Source organism: Vipera berus (assembly GCF_964194415.1).
Source record: "Vipera berus genome assembly, chromosome: 3".
In the NCBI taxonomy this organism is placed as follows: domain Eukaryota; kingdom Metazoa; phylum Chordata; class Lepidosauria; order Squamata; family Viperidae; genus Vipera; species Vipera berus.
Genome location: NC_138204.1, coordinates 74,021,668 through 74,047,118, shown reverse-complemented (window position 1 = coordinate 74,047,118; position 25,451 = coordinate 74,021,668). Strand labels below are relative to the sequence as shown.

The following is a 25,451-nucleotide window of genomic DNA, read 5'->3' as shown; positions in this document are numbered from 1 at the left end:
TACTGACAGTGCCTCTGACTTCACCCAACTGCTCTTCCATATTGTCGGAGCCTTCATTTAATCAAAGAGTATCAAATGTGTTATATAGTTCTATACAAAATGCTTCTTGACATAGTTGCAATCAAACTAAATTGAGCTGGAATCAAGGTGGCGGATGGCAATGTGATACAAATTTCAATTTCAGTTTGATTTTTTTTAACAAAGCAGAAGAGGTTCATGCCCTAGTTCTAGGCCAATAGACATCACATGGCTGAGAACTGTTTGCTCTCTGCAGCATCTGTAAGTAACCATGATAATATCAAAATGATGACATAGAAATGATATTGTAATCACACACATTCTGCAAATGGTGTGTGTGTGTGTGTGTGCGTATAAAATGATGTTTGATGCAATTATACAAGTTGTAGCATTTGTGTGATGATGTCATCAGACTCATGTCATTAATTGCTTCCTTGCAAACCTCCTGTGACACTCCTATCTACACATAATGTATATTCTGCTACACTATAATGTTGTATCCCTCTTTTCATCCTGAATCATCCCATTCTTTTAATATGGGTGTAAACTGTAGAAAACGCCCATATGCAATACCCCAGTATTTTAATGAACACATATAAACATATTTATCAGCATGCAGATTTGATTTCTCTTTCTAATAAGATGTGAATGTGGAAAGAATAATTAATTCTGGGTTAAATGTAGTTCCATTTGGTTGGGCTTGGTTTTTGTATAAAATACAAGCAGAAATACTAAGCATATTAATTATGCACTGGATGGATTTCATCTCATTATTTCATCCAAACCTGCCAACACGCCAGAGCTGCAGCTGTTACTAAATTTATGATAGCATAAGGTTCTTACACAGTGAATGATTTCATTCCCAGGTAGCACACAACTGACTACAAGAGATGAGGAAAATTAAATAATCCCAGAAATTAACTAGATTTTAATGAACATGCAGTAGTCCAGGATTTGAGATTAAGAGATAGTCACAATGAAACAAAAAGAATTTTAAATTAATGGAATGTTTCAGTAAAACTTCCCTGTTAATAATAAAAGTGCCACTGTGGCTTAGGAAGCACTTTATCTTAACTGTAAGAATATCATATATAAACAGAAATGTAAGTTATGCTGTGACATTACAGCTTTGTTGATATATGAATACTAAATATGAATGATATCCTCCTAGTCAACCTTGGCTCTAGCTAGCAACTGAATAAATTGCTTCTTGCATTTCTTAATTCAGAAAGAACACATGCCAAATTTTATGTGTGTGCAGCTTTCATACTTGATATAACAAACATGAATATATTATGCTTAGATATTGTATGTGCCTTCTGTCTATATATTACTATAAAGATAGAAAAAAGAGCCATCTTTTGCTAAGAAAGACTACTAAATCTGTAGTCCTAAACTCATTTATCTGGATCTAAGTTCCGTTAAACTTAGTGAGGCTGCATTCTGAGTAAATATGCATAGGATTGTCCTCTGAATGTCAAGCTGACATTCAGTTGAAGAAAGGATATATTTCTCAGACAAAAAAAAAGATTATTTCAGATACTTGAGGGACAGCACACACTGACCTCATACGTTTTCAGTGCTGACCTGAATTTGTTTTTTCCTTACTATATAACTAAATCTTGAGAATAAGAAATAATATGCAATATATGTTATAATCTATGAACAAAAATATAACATATGGACATCTTAATATAGAACCAAGAGTTTTAATATAAGTGATTCAAACTAGTCTTAAAGTTGGATAATTTGATTAGTTAATCTACATATAACAACCTAAAGGTGGAGAAGAAAGTAAAACTACATTTTTCCAGTTCTTAGATGCATTTCTAATCATTATTAAGTGGTAGAACAGTTTATCACACTGACATCATTTTAGACCCTGATCTATCCAATTCCACCTAGGTATGAAATAGGGAACATTGCACATCAATAACAATAATTTACAACAGTCTATAAAGTCTATAAAGTCACATTTACCGTCAATAAGAAAACAGCATTTATATATACAGTATATATATATATATATATATATATATATACATACAAACACATATATATATATGCGTATTTGGGTCTTTTCCCGTGTAAGATTGAGAGTGTCTTGGCGACGTTTCGATGAGGTCCCACTCGTCATCTTCAGGCTGGTGTCTTCAGCTTCTCAATCTTACACGGGAAAAGACCCGAATACGCCAAGACCTACAGATAGATAGATAGATAGATAGATAGATAGATAGATAGATAGATAGATAGATAGACAGACAGACACACACACACACACACACACACACACATGTATATGTAAATATACACATAAGCTTAAAAGATAGCGACAAGATGCTCGCTTTTGTGACAGTGACAAGGAGAGCTCTTTAGATAAACATTTTTTTCCTCTCTTCCTTTCAAAAGGGAATGACAATTAGATTGTGTTTAAAACACATCCTTCTCATTGCCTAGAAACAAAGGAAGGTATAATATGTGAAAATACATTTTCATATATTTCAAAGTAAAACTAGAATGTTCCATTGGACATTATTGATTAATGTAAGTTTGCAAATAATGTTACCAGAACATTTGGCTGATTTGCTGTTATTAAATATTTCCACCAGGAATTTTAAAATAGGGATTGTTTTGTGTGATCCCTGTTTTGGGAAGACTTGGACAAATGGATCACGGTAGGTATATTTATAAACATTTTCCTCTTGTAATGGTTTTTTAATTTTTCTGTATCAGGAACCGCCTTTTGCAATGGAGAGAGATTTTTCCCCTGCTCCTCCTTGTGGGTGACACAAGGTTTCATTCCCTCCTTTTCAACATCTATATGAAACTACTGGCAGAGGTCATCTACTGGTCTAGAATATATATCTTTTGATTTTGAACCATTCTATCTGCTGAAGAGTTCTAGGAAAATGAAATACTTTCTATTATCTCTCTATGGAGATTCTCAGTCAACCAGGTCATAATTATCCCAAAGGTGCTTTTTAACAAGGGAACTGGATTTTCTTGTTTTTGATTGAAGACATTGTACTTCTCACCCAAGAAGCTTTTTCAGCTCAGAGCTGAAGAAGCTTTCTAGATGAGAAGTGAACATCTTCAAAGAAAAACAGGAAAGTCAGTTATCATACAACTCCAGATGGCATAAGAAAAGTACTACTTTTGAACTTTTATTATTATGTGTGCCATCTTAGTGATACATTATTTCTTCTTTTTATCAAGCAATATCGAAGGAGATATGTGTCTGTGTGTACAAAATGTCAAGATGGAAATGGTAACAACACAATCAAAGCCTAACCTTGATCTTAACCCTTTTGTGAGTGTGACATTGTCGCATACTAAAGGGTGAGACTTCAGTCACACTGCTTCAGTCACCTTCTTGACATTTTTGGACTTCCTGTGGACACCACTGTTTTTACAAATGAAATTTCATTTGTGTATGCCCTTAAGTTTTTATTCTTCCTTCTGATTTCATGAAAAGATTTCCATGAGTTCAGTTTGAGGTATATATGTTAACTTTTTACTACAAAAAATTATTTTGTTTATGACAGTTCAGAAGTACAGGTAGTCCTCAACCTGTGACCACAGTTGAGCCCAAAATTTATGATTCTAAGTGAGAAATTTGTTAACTGACTTTCCCGTTTTACGACTTTTCTTCCTACATTTGTTAAGTGAATCTGTGCAGTTGTTCAATTAGTCACATGGTTTTTAAGTGAATCAGGCTTCCCTATTGACTTTGCTTGTCAGAAGGTTACAGAAGGGGATCACATGACTCTGGGACACTGCAACTCTCATAAATGTGAGTCAGTTGTCAAGCATATGAATCACCTGACTATGGGGATGCTGCAATGGTCATAAGTGTGGAAAATGGTCATAAGCCACTTTTTCCAATGCCATCGTAACATTGAACATTCACTAAATGAACTGTTGTAAGTTGAGTACTATCTGTACTAAAAAGAATATATTGGAACATTTACAAGGCAACGATTAAAGAGATACACAGTAAGTAATATGTGTGGCACTATAAAGTTTGTATTGCTATAAGATTTTGGATTGGTTCACAGAAAAAAAATATTAGGAGGGTCACAAGAGTCCTCCAAGAGAACATAGGTCCAAACTCCATCTGGATTACTCCAGGAAGGAATTCAGGAGAGTTCAGAATTAGCTGTAAAATACATTTTCAAAAGATAACAACTTTCTAGTTACTACAGCAGCCTTTGATTTACCCTCAGAGGTTATAACTCAGTAGTGTAATCATAAGAGAAAGACTACAGTACTTTCACAACACCACTTGTTTACAGCTGTAAACAAAAATACAATATGTGAAGCTGAGCAATAGATTGTTTTGGCAGAAATGTTTATCTTTTCTGACTGATCAGGCTTTAGATCAAGCTGAGACGGAAGAAAGAGTGTTACAAATCCATTTATATATTACCATCTGTGCTACAAACTGAACTTGTGGAAACATTTTGCTTATAATTTTAGAGGCCTGCAGCAAGTTCTCATCTATCATCTGTCTGTTATCTGTTTCACCTGCACTGTACTTGGATCACAGATAAATTAACAATTTCCACAGTATATTTTCTAACTGAAAACTGAAGTTCTACTGATAAATGTAACAGAGTAATAGGATAACTGTGTTGGGAATATATGCTCACCATAGTTTATAGATTGTTGTGAAGACAAGTAGTTGTATGAGCTGGCATCTTCCTGCAGCCAGGCAGAGCTTCCCAATGGCCATTGCTGGCTGGTTTTAGATTTGTTTTGTGGTTGTGATGTTATCTGCTTGTAACTTCTACCCTCTGTTAGAGACCTTCTAGTTAGATTAGAGATTTTGGCAGATGAGACAAAAATCCAAAAATGGTAGTTGGCAAGCTGTGCAGGCCTGACAAAGCCAGAGAAAGGAGCTACATGTGCAGTCAACTGCATCCATGATAGGCCCATAAACCATAGTGAGCATATCATCTGAATCAGTCCAATGTGTAGTTAATGGCCCATCCACACTGTTGTTTCCACTCCCTGCTTGAAGTTGATGCACAGCTTGGCATTCTGAGAATACAACAGAGTGTTCTCTCTAACAGGCCAATCAGAGTGTGCTAAAAGGGGCATTCAGTCAGTGCTTCATACACTTCAGATATGCCCTGATCTGGTTGGCTGAAACACTCTTGGCCACTTGATCATGGTAAGACTGAGTCAGAGACAGCTTTTTCTCATCCAAGACTATATACAGTCTCCAGGCACTCATAGATATTTTAGGTCATATGTATCTTAATTTTGCAGCAGAAAATTATATAAAAACATTTATGCATCAGACATTTGCAGATGGCATTTCTGTTTAGAAAACAGCAATTATTTTTAAGGTGATTTAGACCTTTATGTTTCTAAAATTCTGTTTTAGAAATTTAAAAACATTTCTAAATTCTTTTCTTGAAACATACTCTCAGTAATGTTTAGCAGCACAGAACCATCCCTAAATGAAAGGTAAGTCTACTTAATCAATAGGAAGTCTGCTCAAATGCAAAGGAGCACTTTTAGATCACCATCAAAATGGCAGATACCATTGGATAATTGAAGCCCCACTCCTTTTAATGTGTGATACGTGTTCAAAAGGGTTGGGCTTCCAGCACTCAGTCACAGATATCATTTTGATGTGGTTGACCATCACTGTGCCCAATTCATTGTATATCTATCTTGTTTTTAATCCTAATTATTATTACAAAACATATACATGTAAAGAAGCGTACCTCGTGGTGACCAGCTATTGTAGCAATATGAAGAGCAGTAAGCGCTCCATAACCAACTTGTTGGACATCAGCTCCACTGTGCAGTAAAGCTGTCAAAAGTTCTGCATTGTCCTGAAATTTGGAAAAGTACATAATTATTTAGAAAAATCTTATGGGAAGTTTAGTGGTAGAGCACATGTTTTGTTTGCAGAAGGTTCCAAGCATCTCCAGTAGGTCTGATAAAGGGACTCCTAAGACAACCTGGAAAACTACAGCTATTGAATAGAGATTGCTGTTTTCCAAACAAGTATATTGATAGTAGAATTTTCTACACTAGCTGACAATCATGAGAGCTGAAATCACAAACATCCAGAGAACAGATTGGCAAAGGCTAGTAAAGATTATGCTGAGCTAGATGGATCAATAATGTGATATTGTCTTAGGTGCCATATTTTTGTTATCACACTAATGGAAATTGCCCTTGATTAAAGTTTATCATGGAATGATAACTGAGAAAAATATCCTCCAGGAAACATGAGAATCAAGCTCATTTGAAATCAGATACAGTTAATTAATGTAATCCTGTTTACCTTGTAAGCTGCTAAATGCAGAGCTGTAAATCCATTTCTTGTCAGCCTAGAGGGACGCAGCCCTTTTAGCATAAGGGTCCGAATATGTGTTTTATGTCCTGTGAAATAAATATTGGCCACAGAAGTAACTTAAATATATCAGATACAAGCAGATAAAAGTGCCTATCCTTCAGATTAGTACCGATAATACATTTAAATTTAGAAGTCTAATGAAATTACTTGGATACTTCCCTTAAATGCTACATTGGAAAATAAGCTATATCAATTAAACAATACTTGGAATGAAGTTCATTGTGCCTTTTGACTAATAAAATGATATATTCCCATGCAATAGATTGTCTATACCCCTTGTAGCTCTTCTGATATGCTCTGGAGGATTAAGTGATTCAGAATAGATTCTGCATGTACATATACAACACTCTTGTGTGGAAGACCAAAGATGATGAAAAAGATCATAACATTTATAAGACATTCTGTCATACATCATTGGATCAGTTCTTCACTACTGATATTATAAAATCTGTAGCCTATTATTTCTTTATTAAAATTAATACAGTATCAACCCATTTTTATATTAGTAGAAAACTAATATAATGGTTGCTTCTTCTCTATGGTTCTGTTAATTTTGTCCCTGTCCCTGTTCTAATTTGTAACTGAGTTTAATGCATAGGGCCCCAAAAATGGCTCTTCTAAATATCATCATCATCATCATCATCATTATTATCATCATCATCATTATCATCATCTACCACCAGTAATACTCTCTATTTTGATATTGTCACCTGATCGCTGTGCACGATTAGGTCACTTTAGTGCTGAAAATTAACAAATAGTAAATAGTTTTGCTGTGATTTGTTAAGAACAAGTAAAATATTTAAGCATGGCAACAAGGATGATACTGGCTGAAATACTGTACTTACCACTGCAAATACAACACAGATGCAAAAGAGATAGCCCATTTTCTGTGCGGTAATTTAAATTCACTTTGCTGAAAGCTTCATCAGAACTGCAAGTAAAAAAAAAAGATTTCATAGATAACTCTAGTTATCATGTTTTCATTTATTGGGAAATTTCTAAAAGAGGAGAAAATATGTCATAATTTCTTAAGATATGGGAAACAACATTTTGATTATTTATGATTTTTGCACCCTAGTTTAGTGTACCCTAGCTTAGTGCATAGCTTTAGGATTTTGGGATAGTTTCCTATTTAAGTACTAAATGGGTTCAATCCTAGGTAGTCTTTTCAAGATCAAACAAGCTTAGGCTGCCACTGACTATGACACTGTCAAAGTAGCGTGTGCTAAATTCAGTTTCCTCACTTCTGCTGGCTATTACACATACCTCATTCTGAAAATTCTAGAAATCCATCACATTCCATTTCCCCCAACTTTCTGTTCAAACCTTTCAAGCAATAGAATAAAAGACTGATAAATTCTGAGAATTGTTTGTATATCCTGTCACTCTCTTCTTGTCAGAAAAAGACTGCTTTTTTACAGGAAAACAAAATCTTTCTGTAGAAAGCTGGTAGGGTCAGGAGGAAACGTTGGCCTAATGCCAACCCTCCTGAATCTGGGGAAGCATCAAGAAAGACCATGGTTCAGTTTACACATGTTGTAAGACGGACTTCCATGCAGATCCATCCAGATGGGCAATAGTAATGAAATACTAGGTGTAAAATCAACATTTGAAGGGGCACAGATTGTTTTCCCCTGGTTTATTTTTTGCATATAATTTTGATCTACCAAAAATTCCAAATTTTGGTATATGATGTTTATTATTTTTTCTTTAAAAAGATTAAAAATGAAAAAGCTAATATATAAGGTAAGGGAGAAAAAAGGGATGCGGTGGCTCAGTGGGTTAGGACGCTGAGCTTGTTGATCAGAAGATTGCAGTTTGGTGGGTCGAATCCCGAGTGCCACGTAGCAGCGTGAGTGCCTGTTACTCGTCCCAGCTTCTGCCAACCTAGCAGTTCGAAAGCACGTAAAAATGCAAGTAGAAAAATAGGGACCACTACAATGGGAAGGTAACAGTGTTCCGTGCACCTTTGGCATCTAGTCATGCCAGCCACATGACCACTGAGGTGTCCTTGGACAAACGCTGGCTCTTCGGCTTTGAAACGGAGATGAGCACCAGCCCCTAGAGTTGGAAATGACTAGCACGCATATGTGGGGGAACCTTTACCTTTATCTTTTAAGGGAGAAAAAGAAAAAAAAAATCAAAGAAAAAGGAAAAAGTGTAACAAGCTGAAGAAAAAAGAAATGAAAGAAAAACGATATAAAAGAATGGCTTCTAATATTCTTCACAGCAGTTAAAAGTACAAATATATTTTAACCTCTCTCTACAAAGCTACATCATATTACTCTTCTTTCTATAATCTATCCCAGAGTTTCTCATCCTCAGCAAATTTAAGCTGTGTGAACTTGAACTCCCAGAATTGGAACGGAGTTGAAATCCACAAGCTTAAACCTGCTGAGGTTGAGAAACACTGATCTACAGTATACTGTCTAATCATCAAAACTATAAATTAAAGTTCTTTTTTATTTTTACGCAAGAGGCTAAAACATAGATAATGTTTTTTTTTCTGTCTGCTCCTAGTTTAAAGTGAGTTCTATACACTTTCCCCGGCCAGTTTTCCTTCCGTACTTTGGGAGGAGAAATTACCAAGCATTGCTTTTCACTGTCACATAACTGTTTGCCATGTCATTTCAATAAACAAACTGATTAAGATCATGCTTCATGAAAAGTTTTTGTACTTTCTGGAGCTGGGTTCCTAGAAACCATAGTTGGTATTGACTACCTTTGCTTGGCAGACAGTATGCCTAAAGAAAGAAAAGTAGAAGATGGCCATGGCCACACGAGTTTAGCATGACCTCTAACCAGAGTTTAACAAGTAAAATGACAGCAAGAGTTTCCACATTCCTCTTAGAGAAGACTAGAGGACAGATGGGAAGATGTGATCCAAGGTTTATTCATGTGGATCTTCTTTTTGCTAACTATTGTTTAAAATCATAGAAGCAGAGAATGCTACTACAGGCCACTAGGTCCTACCCCTTGCTCATCACAAGGATTCGATTTAAAGTAGACTTACCCTGTATCTGAAAAACATTGAACGTAGGGGAATCCATCACCTCTCTCAATAATTGGTTTCACTGTCAATGGCTGTTATTGTTACGAAGCCTTTTTCTTTTAACATTTAATACACCACTCCCTTCTTGTAAAATCATTATTCTTTGTCCTAGGCTCTGGAAATAGAGGGACCAGGTCTTGACCAACATCCTTTCAGGTATTTGAAGACTCCTATCATAGCCTGTTCTCCCTGCATCATTTTTTTGAAAGTTAAAACATATTTACCTCTTTCACTCTCTCTTCATAGGACTTATTTTCTGGTTACCCAATTATCCTGGTTGGCCTTCTCGGAGCTTATCCCAGTTTCTCTGAATCCTTCTTAAAATCTTGTGCCCAGAACACGACATAGGACTTGAGGGGGGGGACCGTCCAAAACAGGATAAATAGCAAGTTTCTTCCACTGATTTGTAAAATATGCTTCTTCGTCTTAAAACTCCATTCTTTTGTTGTGGGGTTTGCCTTCAATTCCTGGTGCCAGGAACCCTGACCCACACGTTTCCGAGGGAAGAAAAGCAATGATCCGATGAAATACTAGAACCTGAGAAATACCTTTGCCCAATCTGCAATTTTTCCCATAGATGGGTTTCCTTCCTTTTTACATTGTGAAGTGCTTCTTTTTTACCTTCTGTGAGGCTAACCCATTTTACTGCTTGACTGCCTTAAAACTGCCTGCAATTAGTGCAGGTTCGAGTCCCACCAGGCTCAAGGTTGACTCAGCCTTCCATCCTTCCAAAGTAGGTAAAATGAGGACCCAGATTGTTGGGGGCAATAAGCTGACTTTGTAATAATGCCACTTGAGGGATCTCGAAAGCCCTAATAAGCAGGCATATACATAGAATGAAGGCTATTGCTAAGCACATTGGTTTGTTCTTAAAATTGTAAGCCGCCCTGAGTCTTCGGAGAAGGGCGGGATATAAATGGGATTAAAAAAAAAAACCTTAATAAAGGTTAATAAAATTTTCAAGGGAAACAGGGAACAAGGAATACTTTTTAAAAATCATAACATTATCTTGCTTGTGAAAAGGACGATCCTTTTCTAAAAAAATTATCTAGAAACATCTGTAGATGTTTCTGGATTTTCTATTAATCTGAAGCATGATTCCATTATATAGGCATAATTTTAAAAAAATATTTTAAACAATACCTATCCTTAAGAAAGAAATGTTATTTTTCTCCATTTTCCCCCTCGCTTTCTGTACAATTACACCACACAGCTACCGGTATGCGGGCAATTTCTACAGCCACTGAATATTAGGTATGCATTAAAAAATTCTAAGCCCAATTTATTTTTTAAAATTTCTTCTACTGATATTGAACTAGTACATTTTTACACAGCCTAAGGATTTCATGGTGATTCCTAAAGAAGTATATGTATGAAGTGAATAATTAAAAGGAAAGCATTATTAATAATGTGCTTCTAATATGATCTTCACATAGGATATGTAGATATGCAATCTTATTAAAAACTGATCTGCAGCATTAGTACTTGTTACACACAGGTTTTAGCAAAAATGCAGAATAGCTGAAATGTTACAGAATCAGCAGTTTATCATTCATTAACTATAGTCATTTACCTCCTATTACAATTGCATGTTAGAGAAACAAAACAGCATTCATTAATGAAAATATAGTTAGAAAAACTAGCAACAAACTAAATATATAAACCAAACTTCACAAAGATCTTTAATTGGTAAATACATGCAAGTAGCACTTTTTATTTAGAGCTATTTTCACTGGACATTCCCTCTCCTCCATATTCCCCATTGATTTAAGAGTGGATTCTTATAGAAAAATAAACAATAATTAAAATAATAATGAGCTTTTATTAGAAGGCTACGTATGAAAATCTGTTCTAAAACTGGATTATAAGAGGGGCATGGTTTGCAACATGTCCCAAATTGTTTTGTGATTGACAAATAAGTTGTGGAAAAGTTTTGAGCCAATTTTTTCCCCCTACATAAGAAAGAAAAACACAGTCAATTCAGCAATACATTTGTGTGTCAGTTTTAAGTATTTTTTCCTTAAGCATATGATTACTTTTCTGACTATTCAAGGGTGTAATCTTAAAACTGCATTGTAATTAGAAAGGTAGAAATTTTGTGATGAATGATTTTTATCTGACAGCTTTTTCCCAGGCCAGTTTGAAGGCCCATCCAGGCCTATTTGAGTAAGCCATAGCCACTATAGCAGCGCAGTAATAGCAAATTTTCTGGGTTTGGCATGTCAAAAATTCAGAAATTCAGGACCTGATCGTGCTGGCATGTCACACCGCCAATCTCCGAACCAAAGGGAAGCAATTCTCTATCTTTCCCCCGGCCCCACCTTCAGGCCACTCTGAACAGTGGCAATCTGTGAAGCACCTAGGATGAGACTGAATAGCAATAGCAACAGCACTTAGACTTAATACACCACTACATTGTGCTTTACAGCCCTCTCTAAGGAGTTTACAGAGTCAGGATATTGCCCCCAACAATCTGGGTCATCATTTTACCAACCTCAGAAGGAGGGAAGGCAGAGTCAACCTTGAGCTGGTCAGATCTAACTGCTGGCAGTCGGCAGAATTAGGTTGCAATACTGCATTCTAACCACTGCGTCACCACTGAAAAAAAGAAGTCCTCGACTTCAGCCATAGCATCATTGCTATCATCAGAAAAGCTACCTTGTGCTGTTTCTCAAGCTAGGAAGCACTACTGGCAGTTTATTATAGCAGGGGTCGGAAACTATGGCAACTTTACGACCTGTAGACTTCAATTCCCAGAATTCCTGAGCCAGCATGGAACCAGCACTCAGAACCCCTCTCTGAGGGAGATAGGTGATTAAGAAGTGTGAAATATAAATTAAAAATAACATTACATAAGGGACATTGCTACTAACTAAAAAGGTAAAGGTTCCCCCGCACATGTGTGCTAGTCGTTTGCGACTCTAGGGTCCGGTGCTCATCTCCATTTCAAAGCTGAAGAGCCAGTGCTTGTCCGAGGACATCTCTGTGGTCATGTGGCCGGCATGACTAGACGCCAAAGGTGCACAGAATGCTGTTACCTTCCCACCGTAGTGGTCCCTATTTTTCTACTTGCATTTTTACGTGCTTTTGAACTGCTAGGTTGGCAGAAGCTGGGACGAGTAACAGGCACTCATTCTGTTACACGGCACTCAGGATTCAACCCGCCAAACTGCCAACCTTCTGATCGACAAGCTCAGCATCCTAACCCACTGAGCCACCGCGTCCCTTTGCTACTAACTATAACAACCTAAAAAATCATCACAAGCAAAATATGCTGTGCTTCATACTGGGTGCAAGGTCCAATTCTAAGAACTGGCAGCCCTGTCAAACTATTCTGTGCTACTATACCAGGGGTATATACAGTAGAGGTGACAAATAGATTTAAGGAATTAGATCTGATAGACAGAGTGCCTGAAGAACTATGGACAGAGGTTCGCGACATTGTACAACAGGTAGCAACCAAAACCATCCCAAAGAAAAAGAAATGCAAGAAAGCAAAATGGCTGTCTGAGGAAGCTTTGCAAATAGCTGAGGAAAGGAGGAAAGCGAAAGGCAAGGGAGAAAAACATAGATATGCCCAATTGAATGCAGAATTCCAGAGAATAGCTAGAAGAGATAAGAATGCCTTCTTAAATGAACAGTGCAAAGAAATAGAAGAAAACAATAGAATAGGGAGGACCAGAGATCTTTTCAAGAAAATTGGAGAGATGAAGGGAACATTCCATGCAAAAATGGGCATGATAAAGGACCAAAATGGCAGGGACCTAACAGAGGCAGAAGAGATTAAGAAGAGGTGGCAAAATTACACAGAAGAACTATAAAAGAATGAGCTTAACGTCCCAGATAATCACAATGAGGTGGTCACTGACCTCGAGCCAGACATCCTAGCATGTGAAGTGAAGTGGGCCTTAGAAAAGCTGAGCAACAACAAAGCTAGTGGAGGTGACAGTATTCCAGCTGAGCTATTCAAAATCTTAAAAGACAGTGCAGTAAAAGTGCTACACTCAATTTGCCAGCAAATTTGGAAAACTCAACAGTGGCCACAGGATTGGAAAAGTTCAGTTTACATTCCAATTCCAAAGAAAGGCAGTGCCAAAGAATGTTCAAACTATCGCACCATTGCACTCATTTCTCATGCTAGTAAAGTCATGCTTAAAATCCTACAAGCTAGACTTCAGCAGTATGTGGATCGAGAACTACCAGAAGTACAGGCAGGATTTCGAAGAGGCAGAGGAACTAGAGATCAAATTGCTAACATACGCTGGATCATGGAGAAAGCTAGGGAGTTCCAGAAAAACATCTACTTCTGCTTCATTGACTATGCTAAAGCCTTTGATTGTGTGGATCATAACAAACTGTGGCAAGTTCTTAAAGAGATGGGAGTACCAGACCATCTTATTTGTCTCTTGAGAAACCTATATGCAGGTCAAGAAGCAACAGTGAGAACTGGACACGGAACCACTGATTGGTTCAAAATTGGGAAAGGAGTCCGGCAAGGCTGTATACTGTCGCCCTGCCTATTTAACTTATATGCAGAGCACATCATGAGAAAGGCAGGGCTAGATGAATCAAAAGTTGGAATTAAGATTGCTGGAAGAAATATCAACAACCTAAGATACGCAGATGATACCACTCTAATGGCAGAAAGTGAAGAGGAACTAAAGAGCCTCTTGTTGCGAGTGAAGAAGGAGAGTGCAAAACTTGGGTTGAAACTTAACATTAAGAAAACCAAGATCATGGCATCTGGCCCTCTCAATTCCTGGCAAATAGATGGGGAAGAAATGGAGGTAGTGACAGATTTTGTTTTCCTGGGCTCCAAGATCACTGCAGATGGGGACTGTAGCCAAGAAATTAAAAGACGCTTGCTCCTGGGAAGGAAAGCCATGGCAAATCTAGACAGCACACTAAAAAGCAGAGACATCACCCTGTCAACAAAAGTGCGTATAGTCAAGGCTATGGTCTTCCCAGTTGCAATGTATGGCAGTGAAAGTTGGACCATAAGAAAGGCTGAGCGCCAAAGAATTGAGGCCTTTGAACTATGGTGCTGGAGAAGACTCCTGCGAGTCCCTTGGACTGCAAGGCGATCAAACCGGTCAGTCCTAGAGGAGATCAATCCTGACTGCTCTTTAGAAGGCCAGATCCTGAAGCTAAAACTCAAATACTTTGGCCACCTAATGAGAAGGAAGGACTCACTGGAGAAGAGCCTAATGCTGGGAAAGATCGAGGGCAAGAGAAGAAGGGGACGACAGAGAATGAGGTGGCTGGATGGAGTCACTGAAGCAGTAGGCGTGAGCTTAAATGGACTCCAGAAGATGGTAGAAGACAGGAAGGCCTGGAGGAATGTTGTCCATAGGGTCGCGATGAGTCGGACACGACTTCGCAGCTAACAACAATACCAGGGGTAGGCAACCTTGGCTCTTTTATGACTTGTGGACTTTAACTCCCAGAATTCCTGAGTCAGCATGGTTGCCTACCCCTGCACTATATAGAGTGATTATCCAATTTCATAAATTTTCCTACAACTTTAACTGAAAGGAGGAGAGTTTGAAAATCAATAAAGCATGAATCCCAGCTTTATACCACATTAATTTTAATAGCCCTTAGCTAAGCAAAACAAATCTGCAGCAGCCTCACTAGAAAGAGCACCTAGAAGTATCTATGTTCCTTCCTTCCTTCCTTCCTCAAATAATGAGGGATGGAGCCACATGATGGTATGGGATGACAATGGAATCCATGCGTTTACAGACAATTTAATAGAAAAGGAATAATGATAGAATTGCTCTGTGAAGGCTTTTTATTCTAAAAGGTGACTTAGAGTTCACTAATAAATAAAGTGAAATTCTGGATAATGTCTACCCAGCACTTCCTACTTGGCTAGAAAAGGTCTGTGCCCTTGCCCTTAGATGTCATCCTTTATTACTAAAGTTATAGCCTAGATTAATTTACTCATCCAGTTCTGTTGTGATGGCTACCTCATTTCTTCACCCTCACTCCCCCCCCCTGTGCACAATAAACTTGTAGCAACCAGGCAAACACAATGAGAAACGATGAGGTTGTGAAACATTCAGATTTTTATTCAAACTAAAGACAAACATTTGCTTTTGCTTCTGTTGGACGCTGTCCTTATATCTTAAGAAAAGCTTAGCATAGAAAAATGGGTTGGAAACAAATGAGATTGTTTAGTATGACAGTTCTGGAGCCAGTGTCACTATGACTAACATGCTAAAATGATTGTTTGGCTGCATTTGCTAAATGGAAACTTTTCTTGTACATTATTGTGCTATAAACCCATATATTATAGTGACTTAAAAAAAACTTTACAGATTTTATTCTCCGCTGCCTTTTTTCTACAAAAATATTGTTCAACATGCATAGAAAATTTCATTTTTCATTCATGTATAGATTTAATTTTTTCAGGCTCATCTTGATTAATATTGATTAAATATTTACCCCCTCTAGCCATTACTTGAGTTTTCTTAAAATAAACAACAGCACTGAAGGTTGAAGGTGTATTTAAATGATTCCCACTTTACCAGTAAAGTCATTGGCAAATGGACTAGATGGAGTGAATTGATATTGTCAAAAGATAATTAATAGTTATGATTCTGTTTTTATCACCATCGCCATCATTATCATCATATCGCATCTTTGCATCCTCAGATTCTCAAAATTAGAATTACTATTCAAATTCTCAGGGGTCTCAGTCTGAAGGGAGTAGCACAGAAGTCTTAGTTGTTGTTGTTGTTAGCTGCGAAGTCGTGTCCGACTCATCGCGACCCTATGGACAACATTCCTCCAGGCCTTCCTGTCTTCTACCATCTTCTGGAGTCCATTTAAGCTCACGCCTACTGCTTCAGTGACTCCATCCAGCCACCTCATTCTCTGTCGTCCCCTTCTTCTCTTGCCCTCGATCTTTCCCAGCATTAGGCTCTTCTCCAGTGAGTCCTTCCTTCTCATTAGGTGGCCAAAGTATTTGAGTTTTAGCTTCAGGATCTGGCCTTCTAAAGAGCAGTCAGGATTGATCTCCTCTAGGACTGACCGGTTTGATCGCCTTGCAGTCCAAGGGACTCGCAGGAGTCTTCTCCAGCACCATAGTTCAAAGGCCTCAATTCTTTGGCGCTCAGCCTTTCTTATGGTCCAACTTTCACTGCCATACATTGCAACTGGGAAGACCATAGCCTTGACTATACGCACTTTTGTTGACAGGGTGATGTCTCTGCTTTTTAGTGTGCTGTCTAGATTTGCCATGGCTTTCCTTCCCAGGAGCAAGCGTCTTTTAATTTCTTGGCTACAGTCCCCATCTGCAGTGATCTTGCAACCCAGGAAAACAAAATCTGTCACTACCTCCATTTCTTCCCCATCTATTTGCCAGGAATTGAGAGGGCCAGATGCCATGATCTTGGTTTTCTTAATGTTAAGTTTCAACCCAAGTTTTGCACTCTCCTTCTTCACTCGCAACAAGAGGCTCTTTAGTTCCTCTTCACTTTCTGCCATTAGAGTGGTATCATCTGCGTATCTTAGGTTGTTGATATTTCTTCCAGCAATCTTAATTCCAACTTTTGATTCATCTAGCCCTGCCTTTCTCATGATGTGCTCTGCATATAAGTTAAATAGGCAGGGCGACAGTATACAGCCTTGCCGGACTCCTTTCCCAATTTTGAACCAATCAGTGGTTCCGTGTCCAGTTCTCACTGTTGCTTCTTGACCTGCATATAGGTTTCTCAAGAGACAAATAAGATGGTCTGGTACTCCCATCTCTTTAAGAACTTGCCACAGTTTGTTATGATCCACACAATCAAAGGCTTTAGCATAGTCAATGAAGCAGAAGTAGATGTTTTTCTGGAACTCCCTAGCTTTCTCCATGATCCAGCGTATGTTGGCAATTTGATCTCTAGTTCCTCTGCCTCTTCGAAATCCTGCCTGTACTTCTGGTAGTTCTCGATCCACATACTGCTGAAGTCTAGCTTGTAGGATTTTAAGCATGACTTTACTAGCATGAGAAATGAGTGCAATGGTGCGATAGTTTGAACATTCTTTGGCACTGCCTTTCTTTGGAATTGGAATGTAAACTGATCTTTTCCAATCCTGTGGCCACTGTTGAGTTTTCCAAATTTGCTGGCAAATTGAGTGTAGCACTTTTACTGCACTGTCTTTTAAGATTTTGAATAGCTCAGCTGGAATACTGTCACCTCCACTAGCTTTGTTGTTGCTCAGCTTTTCTAAGGCCCACTTCACTTCACATTCTAGGATGTCTGGCTCGAGGTGAGTGACCACCTCATTGTGATTATCAGGGACGTTAAGCTCATTCTTGTATAGTTCTTCTGTGTAATTTTGCCACCTCTTCTTAATCTCTTCTGCCTCTGTTAGGTCCCTGCCATTTTGGTCCTTTATCATGCCCATTTTTGCATGGAATGTTCCCTTCATCTCTCCAATTTTCTTGAAAAGATCTCTGGTCCTCCCTATTCTATTGTTTTCTTCTATTTCTTTGCACTGTTCATTTAAGAAGGCATTCTTATCTCTTCTAGCTATTCTCTGGAATTCTGCATTCAATTGGGCATATCTATGTTTTTCTCCCTTGCCTTTCGCTTCCCTCCTTTCCTCAGCTATTTGCAAAGCTTCCTCAGACAGCCATTTTGCTTTCTTGCATTTCTTTTTCTTTGGGATGGTTTTGGTTGCTACCTGTTGTACAATGTCGCGAACCTCTGTCCATAGTTCTTCAGGCACTCTGTCTATCAGATCTAATTCCTTAAATCTATTTGTCACCTCTACTGTATATTCAACAGGGATATGATTTCATTCATACCTGAGTGGCCTAGTGCTTTTCCCTACTTTCTTCAGTTTAAGCCTAAACTTTGCAAGGAGAAGCTCATGGTCTGAGCCACAGTCAGCTCCTGGTCTTGTTTTTACCGACTGTATAGAGCTTCTCCATCTTTGGCTGCAGAGCATATAGTCAATCTGATTTCTGTGTTGACCGTCTGGTGATGTCCATGTGTAGAGCCGTCTCTTGGGTTGTTGGAAAAGAGTGTTTGCTATGACCATCGTATTCTCTTGACAAAATTCTATCAGCCTGTGCCCTGCTTCATTTTGTACTCCAAGGCCAAACTTGCCTGTTATTCCAGTTATCTTTTGGCTTCCTACTTTAGCATTCCAATCCCCCATGATGATAAGGACATCATTTTTTGGTGTTACTTCTATAAGGTGCTGTTGGGCTTCATAGAACCGGTCAATTTCATCCTCTTCAGCACTGGTGGTTGGGGCATAGACTTGGACTACTGTGATATTGAATGGTTTCCCTTGGATTCGAACTGAGATCATTCTGTCATTTTGAGGATTGTATCCCAGTATTGATTTTCCTACTCTTTTATTGACTATGAAGGCTACTCCATTTCTTCTGAGGGATTCTTGCCCGCAGTAGTATACCTGATGGTCATCTGAATTAAATTCACCCATTCCTGTCCATTTTAGTTCGCTGATACCTAAGATGTCGATGTTCAGTCTTGTCATCTCTTGTTTGACCACGTCCAGCTTTCCTTGATTCATGGATCTTACATTCCAGGTTCCTATGGAGAAAAAATCTTTACAGCATCGGACTTTCCTTTCACCACCAGACACATCCACAGCTGAGCATCCTTTCGGCTTTGGCCCAGTCGCTTCATTCTTTCTGGCGCTACTAGTACTAGCCCTCTGCTCTTCCCCAGTAGCATATTGGATGCCTTCCAACCTGAGGGGCTCATCTTCCAGCGTCATATCGTTTTGCCTTTTGGTACTGTCCATAGGGTTTTCATGGCAAAGATACTGGAGTGGTTTGCCATTTCCTTCTCCAGTGGATCACGTTTTGTCAGAACTCTCTGCTATGACCTTTCCGTCTTGGGTGGCCCTGCAAGGCATAGCTCATAGCTTCATTGAATTACGCAAGCCCCTTCACCACGACAAGGCAGTAATCCATGTTTTCATCACCATCGCCATCATTATCATCATATCGCATCTTTGCATCCTCAGATTCTCAAAATTAGAATTACTATTCAAATTCTCAGGGGTCTCAGTCTGAAGGGAGTAGCACAGAAGTCTTAGTAATAAATAATAAATACAAATGGACGATACTCAGTTTGGCCCTGATTTCTCTTTGTAATGAAAGTGGCGTGTTTTCTTTTATTTTGTAACATATAAGTAAGCTAGTTATAGTAAAGTATCTTCAGTCAGCTTTCATTCTTTAAATATATTTCTCAATCTGGATTTAGGGAAAATTGCTTCGGAGATGTCAAACCTGGTTTCAGATTCAGTTACAAATGTTTTCTTTGATCGCTGAATTCTGTTCTTTTAGGATTCAGGAAAAAAAAATCAAGCTGTATGTTGGATGGAGGTATTTGCATACATTGTGCAAATTATATGGCTATCTGCAAGGGATAGTGGTGGAAAATGATCAAATATGCACAATGACATCATCATGCAATTTCTGTCATGTGTCAGACATAGAATGGAAATACCTAAGCATAAAATCTCCACAATATGGGACATGAGGCACATTTACCATTTTGGCCTCATCAGAGTTGCTGCCATTTTGTACAGGGCCAATTTTTTTCTTTCATAAACACACATTTGCTCATTCAAGATTCTTTTTCCTTTCTGCTTTCAGGATTAAGATTGGTTACCTTACACATGTTCCCTCTCTACCCTTGAAACATGCATCTTTCAACGAAGTTAACGCCCTAATCTCTGGCCTTAATTGAACATATTTCAAATAATTGAGATCCTGCCACTGGCCACAATGAGATCACAGCATAAACTTAGATGTGTCGACACTAAGCCCCCTGAGTTCAACAAAACTTAATCCAAGTGAGTGCATATAAGTTCCACTTAGCACTATGTAGCTCCTTAAAAGAATAACAGAGTTGGAAGGGACTTTGGAGGTCTTCTACTCCAACCCCCTACTCAAGCAGGAAATCCTATAGCAGGGGTAGGCAACCTTGGCTCTTTTATGACTCATGGACTTCAACTCCCAGAATTCCTGAGCCAGCATGGCTCAGCTTGGAAACCTCTCCCTTTCCCCTCAGCATGGCTGGCTCAGGAATTCTGGGAGTTGAAGTCCACGAGTCATAAAAGAGCCAAGGTTGCCTACCCCTGCCCTATACCATTTCAGACAAATGGTTGTCCAATCTCTTCTTAAAAACCTCCACTGTTGGAGCATCCACAACTTCTGGAAGCAAGTCGTTTCATGGATTAATTGTTCTAACTGTCAGGAAATTTCTCTTAAGTTCTAGATTGGTTCTTTCTTTGATTAGAGTCTATCCATGGCTTCTTGTTTTGTAATCAGGTACCTTGGAGAATGCATTGACCCCCTCTTCTTTGTGGCAACCCCTTAGATCAGGCATGTCAAACTCGCGACGTCACATGACGTCGCGCGACGTATTGGAACTTTTTCCCATTGCCGAAAATGGGATGGGCGCGGTTTCACTGTGATGCTCCGGCCCGCGGGCTGGCAGTTTGACACCCCTGCCTTAGATATTGGAACACTGCTATCATGTCACCTATGATTATGTCACATCCAATATATAATATATGATATATAAATGATGTCATACTTTCATTTAAATTCATTCCAATAATGTGCTTCCAAATGCACAAACACATTGCAAAGATGGAAGATGCTACTCAGAGACTGATTGTAAACGGAGTCCAATATTTGTCTTCCTGAACTCAAACATTCCTTTCATGCACAGAAGAAGGCTAAACTATGCTCCATTCTGTCTTCTTTCCTGCACAACACTGTCATTTTATAGAAACATGTTGATCCTTTCTATAGAGCTACAAACAAGAATGTCCACATTTAGCAGTCAGTTTTCTGACATCCAAGTAGCATCTTTACTGTAAAGCAATGAAGACAATGTTTAAGACAAACATTCAGTCTTTTTAATGCCTTTTATTGTTTCAGTCGTTACCCTTATGCACATAATAAAGGGAGTCCTCAACTTACAACAGTTTGTTTAGTAACAGTCCAAACTTATAATGACCCTGAAAAAGTGACTTATGACCGTTTTTCACACCTATGACCGTTGCAGCACCCCTAAGGTCACATGATTAAAAGTCAGATACCTGGCAACTGACTCATATTTATGACCGTTGCAGTGTCCTGAGGTCATGTGATCCCTTTTTGTGACTTTCTAGACTAGCAAAGTCAATGGAGAAGATAAATTCACTTAACAACCACGTTACTATTTTAAAAACCATTGTGATTCACTTAACAACTGGGGCAAGAAATGTCATAAAATGGGCCAAAATTCACTTAACAAGTGTCTCACTTAGCAGCAGAAATTTTGGGCTCAGTTGTGATCATAAGTCAAGGACTACCTGTACAGTTTCAGGAACAGCAAAAGAAAATGAGGGGGGGGCATAAGGCTCAACCGCACAACGACTCTGCTCCCCAAAATATTGTGGGCCCAGGTTGAAAGGCACATGAACATATAAATTAAGCTTCACAATTATTAAACAATGTTTTGAAAGACTACACTGGAAGTTACTGCTACTACCCAGCACATCCAATAATTTCCTGCTGATGAGTTAGCATAGATTTCCTGCCAAAAATAATCCACAAATACACACAATGAAGACAGCTCAGGTCATAGCAAAAGTCAAACTAATTAATTTTCTCTCTGAGGTCCCTTCCTTTTCAATATGCAGCATTTAGCTATATAGCGAAGCCTCATGTTCCGTGGACTTGCATGTAAATACACTGCATTTTTTAAAAAAATTGCTCAAATCCACAAATAAATCATCAACCAAAACTTGAATAAAACATAAATGGCAAACAATATGAAAAGCGGGTTTCCTATTTTGAGGAAAATGGAAAAGAGAAAACTCAAGATGCCTTGTAGTTATAACTGGAGGGAAACGTATATGATCTGAAGAGGAACCAGCTAAAATTATTATTCTGCGCAGAACTTTTAACCCCTTAACCTTAGATGAGCCATGTCCATCTAGGTCAGGGGTCTTCAAACTTGGTCCTTTATGACTTGTGGACTTCAACTCCCAGAATTCCTCAGCCAGCATGCCTGGCTGAGGAATTCTGGGACTTGAAGTCCACAAATGATAAAGGTAAAAAGGTAAAGTTTCCCCCGCACATGCGTGCTAGTCATTTCCAACTCTAGGGGCCGGTGCTCATCTCCGTTTCAAAGCCGAAGAGCCAGCGCTTGTCCGAGGACATCTCCATGATCATGTGGCCGGCATGACTAGACGCCAAAGGCACACGGAACGCTGTTACCTTCCCACCATAGTGGTCCCTATTTTTCTACTTGCATTTTTACATGCTTTCAAACTGCTAGGTTGGCAGAAGCTGGGATGAGTAACAGGCGCTCACTCTGCTACACGGCACTCGGGATTCGACCCACCAAACTGCCGACCATCTGGTCGGCAAGCTCAGCATACTAGCCCACTGAGCCACCGTGTCCCCAAATGATAAAAGGGCCAAGTTTGAAGACCCCTGATCTAGGTGGACAACTCTTTGGAAACAAAACTAATGGTATGGCTTCTCACCAGCTACTATGACGTCTATGAAATTTCTAAAAGCCAAAGAAATTACAGTAAATTGATTAATACAGTAATAAGCCTGTGCAGTCCCAGATCTCAAATCTGCATATACATCACCATGCAAAGGACATTTAATAAACAAATGAAATAAAAACAAATGTTTGAGAGAGAAGTATCTGTGTGAAGGAGGAGGAGAGAAAGTCTATTTGGTGAGTACATATCAATTCTTGCTTATTACAGAATGTCCTTGACTTATGACCATTTAAATGACCATTTGAAATTACAACAAACTTGACTAGGGCTACTTACAACCCAGATTCAAAGTTCCAATGGCTGCTCCACCCAGAGGTCCCGTGATTACATTTTGGGTGTTTGGCAACTGGCCCACATTTATGGCCTTTGCAGGGTCCCATGGTCACATGACCATGTTTTACATTTTTTTCTGGAAAGTGGCATTTACTTCCGGTTTCTAGCAAAAACATCCATTGTGGAAAATGAATTTGTTTAACAACTGTGGCATTTGCTTAATGCTCACAGTGATTCACTTACCAACCACTGCCAAAAGGAAGTCAAATTTGTTGAGTTTACGTGGTGAATTGCTTAATGACCGGCACAATTTACAACCATAATTCTGGGCTCAATTACAGTGATTACCTGATGACAGTTGTGGGATTCAGCCAGTTCGCACCAGTTCGGCAGAACCAGTAGCTAATGTTTTGTTGCCCAGGCCCAGAACGGACTTCCCGAAGTGGCATCCACACAGAGAACTGGTTGTTCACATATTTGAATCTCACCACCGGTTGAGGACTGTGATATGGTATACTATGATGTAGTATGAGGTACAATTAAACAAAACAAGCATCAGATCCTAATTCTTTATCTAGTTTAGCTTTCTAAGAGTAATTTAATACATGACTATGGAAGTTAAAAACAAATCTGATTCACTGCTGTTCTTATACAATTTAATAAGCAACTTTCAGAGAATTGTTTACCTGAAAACATGCCTTAGCTCTGTAAGCTCCTTTTCTTTGATTAACAGGTCATCTTCTAATCTTTCAATGATTATAGCATATGCTTCACTAATTTTTTTCTTCCACTCATCTATAGTTAAAAAGAGAAAGGTATACAAATCTTGACTGAAATACCTTCGGTTATCTGAAATCACAATTTTATGTCAAAAATCCCTGATTGATCTCCTTTAAATGTATCACAGTTTTCTCTACCAGGTCAAGAAATATGTATCCATATTTATTTACTCAAATAATTGCATTTGAGAAATAAATCATTTAATTATGTAATAACAGATCATTATAAGTTTATATAAATACCGAAAGCCCAAAGCATAGATTTTTTAAAAGTTGTACTGTTTTGTACTGCTTGACATTTATAAAATCTCAGCTAAACCAGTATCATCCTGACTCTGCTATCCTTTCAGCTGAAAGGAAAGTCTTATTTCTGAGTCATGCCATTCTTCACTTAGACTATCAACAATAAATACCTGGCATTTGAACCAAGGAGCAAATTAAACTGAATGATTGATAATACAATCTTTATTTAAAAAAAAAAGCAAAAGAAATTACCAGTACAAGTTTGCGTTGGTCTAGATTTATAATTTCCCATTTCTCCGATGTCTCTTCTTTGTTTCAAGAACGTTCTTGTGCTAAGTAATGTGACTCCTTTTCAAGATCACTGACAATCCCACTAAGGGTGGGGGTGGGGGGGAAAGAAAGTACTTTGATAGTCTTGTGCCTAAAAATAAACCCAGTGCCAAACACAATGTCCTGCTACAATGGGCCAGACGAAAGGAGGGACTACGCTATCAAGTATCAAACAAAACAATAAAAAGGTATTTATGTGTGCTGATAAAATAAACTGCTCCGCTGAAATTACTATCTTTATGCCTCTATTAAATGCATACATCTGCCAATATGAATCAGCTTCTAATCAGAAATGGAAATGTATGGCTAAACAGCTTCCACAACCTCAGTACATAAGGTAAGCCAGGAGGAGATAAATTTCAGGCTTGATGATTCTAACTTTTTTTTTTAATGAGTTTTCTAAAATTTAGCAAAGGAAGTCAAGTGCAAAGCAAAGGCTTCAGTGGAGAGAAACATACACTAATCTTTGAACAATAAAGTACTCGCTCAACAATAAAGTATTTGCTGATCTTATGAAATAATGTAATAACGGTTATAACTAATCCACGCTTGGGTTTTCTCCTACCGTTGTTTTTCAACCACCTCATTTCAAGGACAAAGGTTTTAATTGTTTCTGTCCTCACATGGTTTGGAGTCAGAAAACCTTATTCTACTGAGAATTTCCAAGAGATGTATCAGTACAGTAAAGCTAATTTCTTCTTAACCTGATGTAAACACTCTTGATGGTAACATTATGAATGTGGATAAGGGTGTTTGCAGGGAGTGTTTAAAAAAAATGAAAATGACAGCCATAATAGCGAGATCAAAGCTCCAACTTTTT

General features: G+C 38.4%; 1 protein-coding gene across 1 annotated transcript in view; it reads right to left on the bottom strand.

Annotated features, from left to right (window-relative positions):
• Positions 1-24,593, bottom strand: part of LOC308666503 (serine/threonine-protein kinase TNNI3K) — a gene marked incomplete at both ends in the record, with an annotated part of 226,850 nt that extends 202,257 nt beyond the window's left edge. The window contains 5 exons of the mRNA XM_081325369.1: positions 5,757-5,867; positions 6,326-6,423; positions 7,246-7,331; positions 23,966-24,074; positions 24,554-24,593. Coding sequence (XP_081181495.1) covers positions 5,757-5,867; positions 6,326-6,423; positions 7,246-7,331; positions 23,966-24,074; positions 24,554-24,593 — 444 coding nt within the window. The remainder of the gene's footprint in view (positions 1-5,756; positions 5,868-6,325; positions 6,424-7,245; positions 7,332-23,965; positions 24,075-24,553) is intronic.
• Positions 24,594-25,451: the final 858 nt, after the last annotated feature.